This window comes from Bufo bufo, chromosome 4, assembly GCF_905171765.1.
Source record: "Bufo bufo chromosome 4, aBufBuf1.1, whole genome shotgun sequence".
NCBI classification, from domain to species: Eukaryota; Metazoa; Chordata; class Amphibia; order Anura; family Bufonidae; genus Bufo; species Bufo bufo.
In genome coordinates, this window is record NC_053392.1 from 136638823 (window position 1) to 136653245 (window position 14423).

The following is a 14423-nucleotide window of genomic DNA, read 5'->3' on the forward strand; positions in this document are numbered from 1 at the left end:
TACTCGACACATGGAAGGTTGTAGTTGCCATGTTTAGTTTTTTTTTCACAACCTGGATGGTTAATTTTTAGTTAGTTTTAGTATTTTTTTGTTAGGGACTCGCAAGATAATGAGGACCCTTGACGTGGGTTGCGAGCTTACATATTTTGCTTAGAACACGGTATGTGAAATATGTACTAATACCTCATTAAAGGGAGTCTTTCACCTAAAATGACCATTATACGCCATAAACATCATGATATCCATTATATTCCCATATTATAATCTTACCTTTCATATTGCTGTCCATTGCCTATTTTCTCTTAAAAACGCTTTTATTCCATAAGCTAATTAGGTTCTGAAGGTGCCCAGGGGCGGCGTTCATGCGGCTGGTGCCCATGCCCCGCTGTTCAAATCAAACCCCTCCCCTTTCACCCCTCTGGCCCGCCCTAGGTTCATCAGATTCCATCCTCTAGTCATTGATAAATCCGGCATCCCGATCTTGCGGCAGTTTACTTCCTCCAGCTACATCGGGAGGTACGGGCCGGCGAATGCGCATTAAACGCTCTGCTGCCTCTGCCCTAGTGGGTAATGGAGTGCGCAAGCGCAAGGATTATGTTGAACGGCACAGGTGCCGGATTTAACAATGACAGGAGGATAGAATCTAAAAAAACTAGGGCGGGCCAGAGGGGTGAAAGGGGAGGGGTTTGATTTGAACAGCGCCGTGGGGCATGGGCACCAGCCGCATGAACGCCGCCCCTGGGCACCTTCAGAACCTAATAAGCTTATGGATTAAAAGCGTTTAAGAGAAAATAGGCAATGGTCAGCAATATGAAAGGTAAGATTATGATATGGGGAATATAATAGATATCATGATGTTTGTGGTGTATAATGGTCATTTTAGGTGAAAGACTCCCTTTAATATAAAGTGTAATTGTTAGCACTAAATGTATGCATGTTTCACCATCCTCAATAATAAAGCTGTAGTTGGCCTCAATATGAATTAATAAAAACTATCATTACATGTGTCATGTCAGTAAACTCCATCTGTATTGTGTTTACTATCGTGTGCTTAATGGACATATTTTATTTGGAATGTTTGGAAGATATGTATTATAAATAAAAATATGTTGAATAAAGTGTATTAATTTTTTTTATATTGTTTATAACCACATTAATATTAGTGTGTGTAAATGATTGAGAAATCAGATTTATATAGTAAGTGTATTTGGGTTATATTAATGTATATTAAACGTTTACAATTATTAATCTGGTCTATGTGTTTGTGCTACATAAATATCATTATACACTGTATATAATAAAGAGAACAAACAAAATTCATGAAAATAAAACCCTGTTTATTCAAACACAGATTAGTCAAATTGACTTTTTTCGCCAATAAATAAATTATAGAAAAGAAAAATTACAAATTAAAAAAATGCCCAGGTGGCAATGGGGGACTATGAAACTGAGGGCCATGGTAGGAGGGTTGTGCAGGGGGGCCAGAGTGCAGAGATGGCCCAGCTTAGGATGAAGAGGGTGATATGGTTGGCCACATGGCAGACTTGGTTTGCCATAATGTTCCCTTGTACTAGCAAACTGAGTGGGACCCTGTGAAATTGGCATTGGGCGGGGGCCAGACATGTGCCCATGGGTGCGCCAATTCTCCAGGGCCACAAACATCTCAGTGGGGTCATTTGGCGGAGTGGCTGCATCCAGAACGATTCTGAGAGCCGCTTTGGTTCTCAGTAATTGTTCTGGAGCCAGCCTCCGCAAATAATGGGCCAGACTTCGGCCATAAAGGTCTTAGTGGTCCTCCTGCCGGGCCCTAGACAAATAGTCCAGTACCTGGCTATTGACCAGAGCTTCAGCAGGAGGCATGGCCCGTCTTCTTCGCTGGCTGGGTAGAGGCAAAGTGGGGGGGGGGGGTGAGGGAAATCCAACTCCCGAAGTGGGAAGCGTGGTTGCAGTGGTGCGGGGTCCTTCAGCACTCTGTAGGAGGTGGCCCAGATGGAGTGTCCTCATTGTAGGCGCTGGAGAGCAGACTCTTTTGCTTCCTCCTCTAGGTTGTCCTCCGTTCTTCACAATTAAAAAAAAAAAAAAACTGAACATGTAAAATAATATATGAACACACTTAAAAAAGAAAATAGTCACGTCACATATTACTAGTGTTGAGCGCAAATATTCGAATTACGAATATTTATCGCAAATTTCCCAACTTCGAGAATTTGCAAATATTTTGCTAAATATTCTTTTTTCGAATATTCGTAATTTTTATTTTTTTTTTACTCGAAAAATCGGCAATGTAATGATTGCGTAATATGCAAATATTACGTGTTCAATACAGGCGTGGGTCAAAAAGAAATATATAGCACTATAATGAATATAGTGCTATATATTAGTTTTCTAGAATATTCAGCATTTTTTTCCATCTGAAGTCATGATTCCGCCCTGCTTAAATTGCTTGACAAGCAACTTAAGCAGGGAGGAATCATAACTTCAGATGAAAAAAAAAAATTACGAATATTCTAAAACACAAATATATAGCACTATATCGAATATAGTGCTATATATTCCTTTTTGACGCACGCCTGTTTTGAACGCGTAATATTCACATATTATGCAATTACATTCCTGATTTTACGAGTAAAAAAATGTAAATATAACGAATATTCGAAGTCGCTAATATTCGCGAATATTCTAAAAAATATTTGCAAAATATAGTGAATTCGAATATGATCCCTGCTGCTCATCACTACTTATTACTATCATCAGTACAAAAAATACATTTAGCACATAGTATTACATGAACTAACCAACATATTACATATGTGGTCATGTAGCAAAATTGGGGAAATTAGAAGTGGCATAGCTGTCCATAGCAAAAAATCTGATTCCACTTGCAATGTTGTTCACCTACTTTTGCTAATGAAAGGAAAAATCGGCTTGGTTTCTATCGGCAACTATGACATTTCTAATTTACAAATTGTTAAAAAATAAATAAAAATCACATTGCTAACATAGACAACATACAGTGTGTACTGATAAACATGTAGTGGTCAGTGTTTATAATTAACTTACGGACGCAGTTCCATCACTTCACATGAGTTGTTCCCTAAACATGTAGGGTTTTTTCTTAGGTGGCCTTGATGCTGCATCTCCTTCCTGAACTGGTCCCTGCAGCTCCGCCACCGATTCTTGGCTTCATCCACTTTTAATAAAAAGACAAGAAAAGCTAAATTTAGCAAAAAATACAATCATACAGAGGACAAACGTATGACATGTGCTATGCTAGGGAGGACAGCAAGTATCACACGTATAGATTGGCTACTTACCCAAACTCTGGCCTTTCGTTTTCTCCCATATAGTGGTAAACAGCTCCAGGGTTATTTCCACCTATGCTGCATCCTTTTTGTACCGGTCGTGGTATTCCCCCGACCTTGTATCCCAAATGCAGGGCCTCTCCTCCACGAGGACAATGAGCCTCTTGACGTCCATGGATTTGGGTGGCTTGGACATGTTGAAATAGGTCCGCAAGGGCAGGAGACTCTCCAAACAAACTTCTCACACTGCACTGCCTGGAGCCAGACGCTGGCAAACTCAATTTCCTGTCTAAAATCCCTTCACTGTTGCTAAGTTACTTGCATTTACAACGGAACGCTTCCGGATGCAATGCGTTTTTCACGCAGCCCCATTCACTTCTATGGGGCCAGGGCTGCGTGAAAAACACAGAATATAGAACATGCTGCGACTTTCACGCAACACAGAAGTAATGCGTGAAAAGCAACGCTCATGTACACAGACCCATTAAAATGAATGGGTCCAGATTCAGAGCGGATGCAATGCATTCACGTCACGCATTGCACCCGCGCAGAAAACTTGCTCGTGTGAAATGGGCTTAAGGGTTACATAGCATCATAGATCAATATAATGCTATACGAACCACGTCAGTGCTGGGAGGTCAGGACAGGTGCTCACACTGCAATTCCAATGCGTGGAACTCGCTCGTATGAAAGGGGCCTAAGGGTGGTGTCACACACTGCTTTATGTGGCAGTTTTTGGAGACAAAGCCAGAAGCAGAAGCCCTTCCTTTATGTTTTTCATTCCCTTCCAACCCACTTCTGGATTTGGTAAAAAATTTAAATTGCCACAAAATTATTGCATAAAAATGTGAGGAACTAAAGCGATTTTTAAACTCAATCCCTAAATTTCAGGGGCTCAAAAGTAATTGGACAAATTCGATAATTGGAAATTAAATGTTAATGACTGCCTGAGGTCTTGAACTCATGGACATCACCAGACGCGGTGTTTCCTCCTTTTTAATGCTCTGCCAGGCCTTTACTGCAGCGGTTTTCAGTTGCTGTTTGTTTTGTGGGCCTTTCTGTCTGAAGTTTAGTCTTTAACAAGTGAAATGCTCTATTGGGTTCAGATCGGTGACTGACTTGGCAATTCAAGAATATTCCACTTCTTTGCTTTAATAAACTCCTGGGTTGCTTTGGCTTTATGTTTTGGGTCATTGTCCATATCTATTATGAAACGTCGACCAATCAGTTTGGCTGGATTTGAGCACACAGTATGTCTCTGAAAACCCCAGAATTCATCCGGCTGCATCTGTCCTGTGTCACATCATCAATAAACACTAGGGACCCAGTGCCACTGGCAGCCATGCATGCCCAAGCCATCACACTGCCTCCGCCGTGTTTTACAGATGATGTGGTATGCTTTGGATCATGAGCTGTACCATGCCTTCACCATACTTTTTTCTTTTCATCATTCTGGTAGAGGTTGATCTTGGTTTCATCTGTCCAAAGAATGTTCTTCCAGAAGTGTGCTGTTTTTTTTTTTTTAAACATGTTTTTGAGCAAAGTCCAATCTAGCCTTCTTATTCTTGAGGCTTATGCATGGCTTGTACCGTGCAGTGAACCCTCTGTATTTACTTTCATGCAGTCTTCTCTTTATGGTAGATTTGGATATTGATACACCTGTATCCTGGAGAGTGTTGATCACTTGGTTGGCTGTTGTGAAGGGGTTTCTCTTCACCATTGTAATTATTCTGCGATCATCCACCACTGTTGTCTTCCGTGGGAGTCCAGGTCTTTTTGCATTGTTGGTCACCAGTGCTTTCTTTCTGAGGATGGACCAAACTGTAGATTTTGCCACTCCTAATAGTGTAGCAATTTCTCAGATGGGTTTTATCTGTTTTTGAAGATGAAGGATGGCTTGTTTCGCCTGCATGGAGAGCTCCTTTGACCGCATGTTCACTTCTCAGCAAAATCTTCAAAATGCAAGCACCATACCTCAAATCAACTCCAGGCCTTTTATGTGCTTAATTGAGAATGAAATCATGAAGGAATTGCCCACACCTGCCCATGAAACAGCCTCTGAGTCAATTGTCTGATTACTTTTGGTCCCTTTAAAAACAGGGTGCCACATGTAAAGGAGCTGAAACTCCTAAACCCTTCATCCAGTTTTAATGTGGATACCCTCAAATGAAAGCTAAAAGTCTGGACTTTATGTCCATTATATAACTTGAATATGTTTTAGTAAACAGGTAAAAAAAAAAAATTTTAAAAATGGTGTCAGTGCCCAATTATATATGGACCTAACTGTAGGTTGTACTACAAGGCATTAAATTCTACTTTTCCAATCTTTTTTATCCCTGACAAGACTCTGAACAGTACCCATAGACCTTCTAGTGCAGGGATGCTCAACCTGCAGCCCTCCAGCTGTTGCAAAACGACAACGCCCAACATTCCCTAATAGCTGTAGGCTGTCCAGGCATGCTGGGAGTTGTAGTTTTGCAACAGGGCCGCAGGTTGAGCATCACTGCTCTAGTGTATACTAACCATGAGTGGATACTATACAATGTGGTTATAAAGTGCACAAGCCGGATCATTTCATGCAGGTACTTGTATGTTTGCAACATGTCCATGTGTGCAAAAAAGAAAAACTACTTATTTTAGTCTTAGTTTTAGAGACATTTACATAAGCTGCCCGGGTGGAAACTGCAAATATCTTTTAAGTTGTGCCAAATTTTAGCAGGTGCCATGGGGGTTTTAAAGCTTTCATAATGAGAACCTACTTGTCCTGGGTGAAAGTGGAACATAATATGTGAAAATGTTGTTTACATTTTGCACTTCAAAACTGTGTTTTTAAGACTTGCTTTTGCGACAGCACATTTGCAACATGCACGCTACATTGTATTATGTATTACCCAAGGGACATGATGCTCAATGAGATGTTGTATGATGGCTATATACTTCAAATACAGTGGTGCTTGAAAGTTTGTGACCCTGTCAGCATTATCCGTATTTCTGCATATATATGACCCCGACCACTCCTGGGGAGGGTAATAATGGTCTTAAATTTCCTCCATTTGTACATAGTCTGTCTGACTGTGGATTAGTGGAGTCTAAACTCTTTAGAGATTTTATAACCTTTTACAGCCTTATGAGCATCAACAACTCTTCTTCCTAAGCCATAAGCTAAAAAGAGGAGTGGGTCCAAAACACAGAACAGGCACAAATATTTCCATTATATTTTCTCTATGTAGGTTCCACTTCTGGTTCTGGCTTACAAACACTGATCTATTACTGACTGTGTGAAGGTGGCCATTAGATCATTGACCTCCATAGTAACATAGTATATAAGGCCGAAAAAAGACATTTGTCCATCCAGTTCGGCCTGTTATCCTGCAAGTTGATCCAGAGAAAGGCAAAAAAAAAACAAAAAAAAAAAACACTGAGGTAGAAGCCAAATTTTCCCCATAAATAAGTTTAGTTCTCTTACTAATGGTACTTTCACACTTGCGTTGTGAAGATCCGGCAGGCAGTTCCGTCGTCGGAACTGCTTGCCGGATCTGGAAATCCATGGGCAAAATGATAGCAAATCCGGAGATGCGATGCGGTACGGAAGCACTACGGAGTGCTTCCTTGGGGTCCAGTTCCACCCTAAAAAGAAAAACTTGTTCTATCTTTTAGCGGATCGGACGGATCACGGACCCATTCAAGTTGACGTTGCCCGTGCATTGGGGATAGCAAATTGCGGTCCCCAATGCACGGAACAGAACTAATACATTTGTGTGCAAGAGGCCTAAGAGAAACAAAGTAAGAGTATTGCAGGGATGATCTATTTTTGTTAGCCATTAAAATGTAAGCAATAATGTCACATAGCAACCTCAATAAATAAAAGGAGTCTAATATTTTGACTCATTTGTTAGATTTGGTTATCTTGATCTACTTTTTTAGGATCCGTGTGAAAATTTGATGTAGTTTTAGGTCAAATTTATGCAGAAATATAGAAAATTCTAAAAGGATCACAAACTTTCAAGTACTACTGTAGAAACCAATTCAGATCTCAGATTGCATCTGCAGCATAAAGGTAAAAAACAAAAAAACAAAAATGGATGGTAATACAGTTGACAAACACACAGGTTCTGAGTTATCAAGGCTGACACTGCATAAGATTATTATTATAAAAGACCCTTTATTTTATATATTGAAAATTATTTTGGTAATATTTTTTAATACAGGAAGTTTTTCTATAGCATATGCCCACTATAATGTATTGCAATATGTAGGTAAAACATGGACACTGATTGATCTCCTAGGGTGACTCTAAGGGATTATGCTCACGACCCCTGGATGTTTTGTGGTCCGCAAAACACGGATACTGGCCATGTACATTCTGCAGAACGGAACAGCTGGCCCCTAATAGAACAGTTCTATCCTTGTCCGTAATGCCGAGAATAATAGGACATATTCAGTTTTTTTTTTTTGCAGAACATGCTGACTCGGAATGCACGGTTTGTTTTGGGGAAAAGCGCATGGATTTCTAGAACTGACTGTTGGATCCTAGCAATGTGACCATCTATGATCAGCGTGACTGGGGAATTTTCAATCTGGAAAGGGATTGCATACACTTGTGTGAACAAAAGACATCTATCCAGCCTGTGTTACAGCGACCGACCGTGGCTGATGCTGCTTCACTTACAAGTCTTAAGCCTCATTCACGCGTCAGTGTTTCACGTACGTGTTCTCCACGGACAGCACACGTCCCCATTCATTTGAATGTGTGTATTCACACATCAGTGTTTTAGCACGGATGCATGTCCTATCTTGGTCGTGTTCCCGGATCCCTCACGCCCATTATAGTCTATGGGTCCGTGAAAAACATGGATGCCATCCGTGTTGCATCCGTATTTTACGGATCATTAAGAAGAAATGCTTTGAAAATTATTTTTCAGCTGTTCAGTGTCAGTGAAACACGGACAGCAAAAAACGGACCCACGGACCCAAGACGGATCCTTCACGGATGCATCACTGACCACCTTCTCACGGATTTGAGCACCGACACGGACGTGTGAATGAGGCTTTAGGTTTTGGCTTCCCAATGGTGCAGACCAAACTCGTTCTATCCCCTTCCCGCTAGGCTTGCTCTGCCCCTTCTGCCTGACGGCTTGGCCCCTCTTCCTGTGTTCATATGGGGCGTGCTCATGTGGCTGTGTGGAGTAGCATGCTATTGCAATTGGTAGGCTTTCCTGCAAAAGGTGGTTTTTCAGGTTACTCTTGAAGGTTTGGATGTTGGGGGAGAGTCTGATGTGTTGGTGTGGTTCCAGAGTAGGGGAGAGGCACATGAGAAAACTTGGAGGCGATTGTGTGAAGAACAGATTAGAGGAAAACCGAGGAGGAGGTCCTGTGAGGATCTGAGATTACATGTGGGGATGTATCGAGAAAGCAGGTCAGAGATATGTGGACATCCTATGAGGATCTGAAATTATGTGTGGGGATGTGCGGTAAACGTCGGGCGCACAGCAAGGGATCTTAAACTTCTTAAAGTACATATTTGTCGTGACGCCAGTTGCAACAGACGCCAGAAGCAACAAGGGCACAGGGCCCCTTTTAGTGATATGGTGGTAGATGGTACCCAAGTGTAGGAATGCCAGAGTGGTGTATGGTAGCCTAAATGTCCCTTAATGGTGTTGCACGTGTCACGGTGCTCCTACCTGGATATGCTGGACCCCAGGCATTGCCCTCCGAACGCAGAAAAGTGGGTAGTAGTAATAGGGGATGAATAATAAATTGAGTCCAGACCTTGTGATGAAGTTCAATAACAGCTTTACTTGAATAAGCTTTTCTCCAAACAATTTACAGGCTTTGTCTTGGTTTCCAGCAGGCTTTGGCATCAACTGTGGCAGGCAGGCTCTTCTCTGCTATGTCTGTTGCTCTCTGGCTCTGCTGTGCTAACAGTCTGGCTATAGAACCCTGCTCCTTCTTTATGCTGTACTTCACTTTGTAATCTGGTCTGTCTCTAGCTTTGTCCAGGGAAAACTTTACTCCTGGCTTCAGAGGCTTCCAGCTTCTGCCTCCATATCCAGCAGATCTGAGGGTGCTCTAGCTGGTTCAGACAGGGCTTGTCCAGCAGGGACATGCTCCTTCTGCCTTCCCCTAGCAGGGGGTAAGCTGAACTCGACCTCTCCCCTAGAAGGTTAGGCTAGACTGACCTCTAACTAGAGCTCCTCCCTCCCTGCAGCAAGTGGGACATGCCCATGAAAGCACAGAGGGGGGTGTTAGAATGGAATAGAAAGCTCCATTCTCTGTATCTGTAGCTCTGCCATTTATACTGCCACCTGCTGGTGAACCAGGCATATTACACTTGAATAGTTACATAACAAGAAATATGAATACACATTTTGCAGAACCTGGAAATTAATACATAGGATGACATTAGGTTAACCATGGGAGATAGTGGCGGGGCATAGTTAAAGTGGTCCTCAGAGACCAGAGAACCCTTTCATATGACAAGATAGAGTGTCAAGCTCTCTTCTCCTTTGCTTTTGCTCCTCGCTTGACTTCACTGTGACCTGCCATTTCCACGCACATCAGATACTGGCCTCAGAGGTGACATTTGCAGGCATGGTATGGGACCACCACCACCAGAGGCCATTGATTGGCTGGTAGCGGTTACATGCGTGTAGATGATACATCACACTTCCAGTCCAATGGGGATTTAAAGTGGAGTAGATGGGAACTCTGCGCTAAACTCGGAGTGCCAATGACATGGCGTGAAGGACCGGTTTGGGCGTTTCTTATGTCCATGCTGATGATGTAAGGCAAACCTCTGGAGCTGCTGTTCACAACTCAGATGTAGATATGAAATTTCTGCGGCTGAAAACGAATTGCATTCATCTGAACACCGCTTGTAGAAGTCCATGTGCTTGCTGCCAAAAGCAACCTATTCAGTTGAATGGAGCTGATTTTCAGTCGCAGAAATTTATGGTAGGGTACATTCACATCTGTGCTACCTTATCTGGTAGTCTGTTCTGGCAGACCATATTGACTATTATAGAATCCGGTGGGGATCTGGCCGGTTTACGGCAGGAGTACAGGGTTTTGGTCAGACAAAAACTCATGCACGTAGCTTTTTTTTATCTGGTTGAAACCCGCCACTCATGCCAGATAGCCGCCGGATCCTATAATAGTTAATGTGGTTCGGCCGTATCCAGCTATGCTAGATACGGTAATATCTGGTAGTCTGTTCCTCTGCCAGAACAGACTACTGGATAGGGTGACGAAGATGTGAAGTATCCTAATAAAGTCTGTCACACGTGAAAGCACCCAAGGTACGTCTGCCCCCCGAATCAGGTAAAGATTCTACAATTAGAAAATACACAATAGAAATGGTTTAAGCTTCATGTGACGTCTGTATTTCCTGAACTTACAGTACAGTAGATCCATAGTCAGGCAGGAATTCATGGCATCAATCAACTGGAAGGAACCGTCACAAGATGGGGCTTGTGCACAGCTCCAGATATTCTACAGGTGTAGTAAATCACTGCTCCACTCGGTGAAGCCTTCAATAAGAGCTCTGCTCCTGCTTTCCCCGTTTTCCGCCAGAGATGGGGTAGAGAATAGCGAAGCACCGCAACCACGATTATATGTCTAGCAAATTCATCATACTCCCAAAATCGATAAAATAACAGCCATATCAATGCTATAATGTCGGTTTCAAGCGCCCAACCGAGGTTTCACCTTCTGCTTCGTCAGCCCCGTATGATACTCTAAGGGCTTATGCTCACGACCACTGGATGTTTTGTGGTCCGCAAAACACGGATACTGGCCATGTACATTCTGAAGAACGGCTAATAGAACAGTTCTATCCTTGTCCGTAATGCCGACAATAATAGGACATGTTCTGTTTTTTTTTTTTGCAGAACATGCTGACTCGGAATGCACGGTTTGTTTTGGGGAAAAGCTCATGGATTTCTACAACCCCCCATGTTTCATTAGTAGAAATTTTCTTCAACAAAATCTGCCGCATACGAAGGCGCACAATGCGAAGCAGACAATGCGGATTGTGTGCATTTTTCCACATGGATTTTCATGAGGAAAAACAGCAGTGTAATACAGGACCAGCAAAGTGTATGAGATCAGACAAATCTCATGGTCACTTCGCTTTTTTTTTTTCTTAGATTCAGAAATTGAACTGCCGTGCAGATTTTGAAATCCTCAGCACGTCAACTGTTGGTGCGTTTTTCTTATGCGGATTTCACCCCTTTCAATGGTAGGGCGAGATCTGTGGAAAAATCACACCAAAAATTGCATTTTAAAAAATATGCACCAAAGTACTAGTGCGGATTTATGTGCGTTTTTTTTGTGGATTTCATGCACATGAGGTCCAAACACAGCTTAACAACGCTCAATGATGTCTGTCCGATTAGTCAAATTCATTCTTAAAATACTTAAACCCCCCCCCCCAAAAAAAATAAAAATAAAAAATAAAAACATAACCAGAATAGCAATGCAGACTTTGAGGAGATTTCTCAAAACCGGGACAAAGGAAAACTGGCATAGTTGCCCATAGCAACCAATCAGATTCCACCTTTCATTTTTCAGAGCTCCTTTGGAAAATGAAAGGTGGAATCTGATTGGTTGCTATGGGCAACTAAGCCAGTTCTACTTTACTCCAGTTTGAGAAATCTTCCCCTGTGTATGTGCTCGTCTACTCTACAAGTTATCTCTCTGTACAAATAAATACTTCCTTCCCATAGTATATATGCCGCCTTTAGGGTCCATTCACATGTCCGTACTTTGTAATCCGCATCTGTTCCGCAAATTTGCAGCATGGAATGTGGACTTATTCATTTCAATGGCCCCGCATAAAATACAGACAGCACTCAGTGAGCTTTCCGCATCCCTTGTTCTGTTATGCGGATCCGCAAAAAAAAATTGAGCTTGTCCTACTATTGTCCGCAAAATGCGTTCCGTTGTCCCATTGTAGTCAACGGGTCCGCAAAAATGCAGATGAGGTGCGGAATGCATCAATATGCCATCCGCAATTGCGGATCCGTTTCCAGGAAAAAGAAAGAAATTTTATTTTAGTATATTCCTCCTCGTTTGTTTTTTTTGCAGAAAACCGGATGCACAATTGGTAAAAACTGAAGGTTTTTGTGGAAACACGGATCGGCTAAAAACGGAACGAAAATCTGCAAAACAAAAATACTGATGTGTGAATGGACCCTGTGTGACATCACTTCTGGTGGCAGGTGATGTCACTAGCTTTTAGGACACCTTCACGACTATTTTCTTGCTTTCCTCTAGGAAATAATACTGATGCGACAGACCACAATGCGCCCTTAAGTGATGTGACTTTGTACTGGGGCTCAGGTTTTGACACTAGCTTGGGAGCATTTTCCTGAATACCGCTGCACAGGACCGTTTTTTTTTTATTATTACCGGTATTTTATTTTTATTTTTTTTAATCTTTTTGCAGGTAGCACACCACCTGACCCATTCATTTCTATAGGGCCGTGTACACACCCGTATTTTTTGTGGATCTGTGTGACCTTTGCGCAAATTTTAGAACATGTCCTATTCTGGTCCTTATTGCGGATGAGAGTAGCCCTTACTATTGATGGGAGCGAGAAAGACGTGGAGTGTAAATGGAAGGTATTTGTATTTTGCAGACTGATATATGCACACAGGGAGTGCATGAAGCCTTAAAGGGGTATTCTGGTTAGAGAACGGGTGCCCCGTACCTCATGCAGCCCCCCCCTGAAATGAATGAGGAGGCCGCTCAATTCATTTCTATGGGAATTTCGGAGGTAGCCACGTAGAGCGCTCACCTATCTCTCGAACTCCCATAGAAACGGAACGGCCACGTGCATGTGCGATCAGCCACTCTGTTCATTTCAGGGGGCGCTGCAGAGGATATGGGGCCCCTGTTCTCGTGATCTAATAGTTATCCCTATCCTCTGGACAGGGGATAATAATGAACCAAAATACCCGTATAAAATTGACGCTGAAATGACTGGAAACCAGTTTATCGTGTTGTCATGTTATCCTAGCTACAACTTTGGCACAAGTATAACAAGTATAGTCAGGGTTGACAACAGTCCAGAAATTTCTGGAAACATAGGTAACTTTTTTCTTGTGTCCGTGAACAAAAAATAAATAAATAGAGGTGTCTGTGTGATTTTTTTTATTTTTAGGCTGGTGGTACTGTAGTATTTTGGTGGTAATTCTCATCATTTTACAGCTCGCAGTAAATGCTGGTAATGAGGTGTTATCAGTATATTGAGCTATAGACATGTATCACTTATAATCTTTATCATTCATTCTGGTTTTCCAATTTGTCCGTAAAAAATGTTGGCTGTCCGGGATTTTGGGATCATTTGTCCCGAAAAAAATTCTGGTTGGCAACCCTGATGGCAGTAAACCCACCTCTATATATAACCAAATGTCTCAGTATGAAATAAGTGACTGATGGCTGCAGGGAACTAGCATGTGGAGAGGCCACCAGAAAATGACGTGGGAAGCCGTCTATAAAAAATTAAGTAGAATGTTACCTAGAGGCGTTGGCTCGTTTTACATCACTGACCGGTGGACAATCATTAATAGAAGAATTAGGATTTAAGGTAATCTTACCTGTCTATGTGTTCCATTTGTATATGATCCATTGATGTAGGGCACGTGGCCATTTTCTTGGGGAACTCCCTTGACCCCTGCCGTTTTCTCAGAGCTATGCCCTGGAGCTGCTCCATTAGCCTCACCCTTCGTCTTTAGGGTCAAACCACAGAACCTTTGGAATTGGGCCACCAGCTGAGGGTCCTGCAGAGTTTCCAGCAGTGACAGAGCCATGGTCTACCTAAGTGAAACTGGGTAGGAGGCAATAGAATAGATCTAAACCTTACTTTGCCCTTTGATCAGCATAGATATAGCAGAGGCTACATGCACACCGTGGGAAACAGGTGTACAAGGCGGTCCTAGCGCCCGCACACACCTTTACTCATCTGCAGCAGTAACACGTTCACTGCCAAAATGCTTTAGGACCGCACGACACACATCATACGTGCGTCAACAAGGGAACAACCGTCCTCATTAAGCTTCCTGCAAAGACAAGTTCACCCAGTTCTGCGCTTGCACCACTGCAGCTTGGATATAGAT

The 14423-nt window shown here is 42.4% G+C and overlaps 1 protein-coding gene across 1 annotated transcript in view; it reads right to left on the reverse strand.

Annotated features, from left to right (window-relative positions):
* SGPP2 (sphingosine-1-phosphate phosphatase 2) overlaps positions 1 to 14178 on the reverse strand; it is a 65771-nt gene extending 51593 nt beyond the window's left edge. Inside the window, exon 1 of the mRNA XM_040427994.1 lies at positions 13905 to 14178. Within this exon, the coding sequence (XP_040283928.1) occupies positions 13905 to 14117 (213 nt within the window). The 5' untranslated portion in view covers positions 14118 to 14178. The remainder of the gene's footprint in view (positions 1 to 13904) is intronic.
* Between the last annotated feature and the right edge of the window lie 245 nt (positions 14179 to 14423).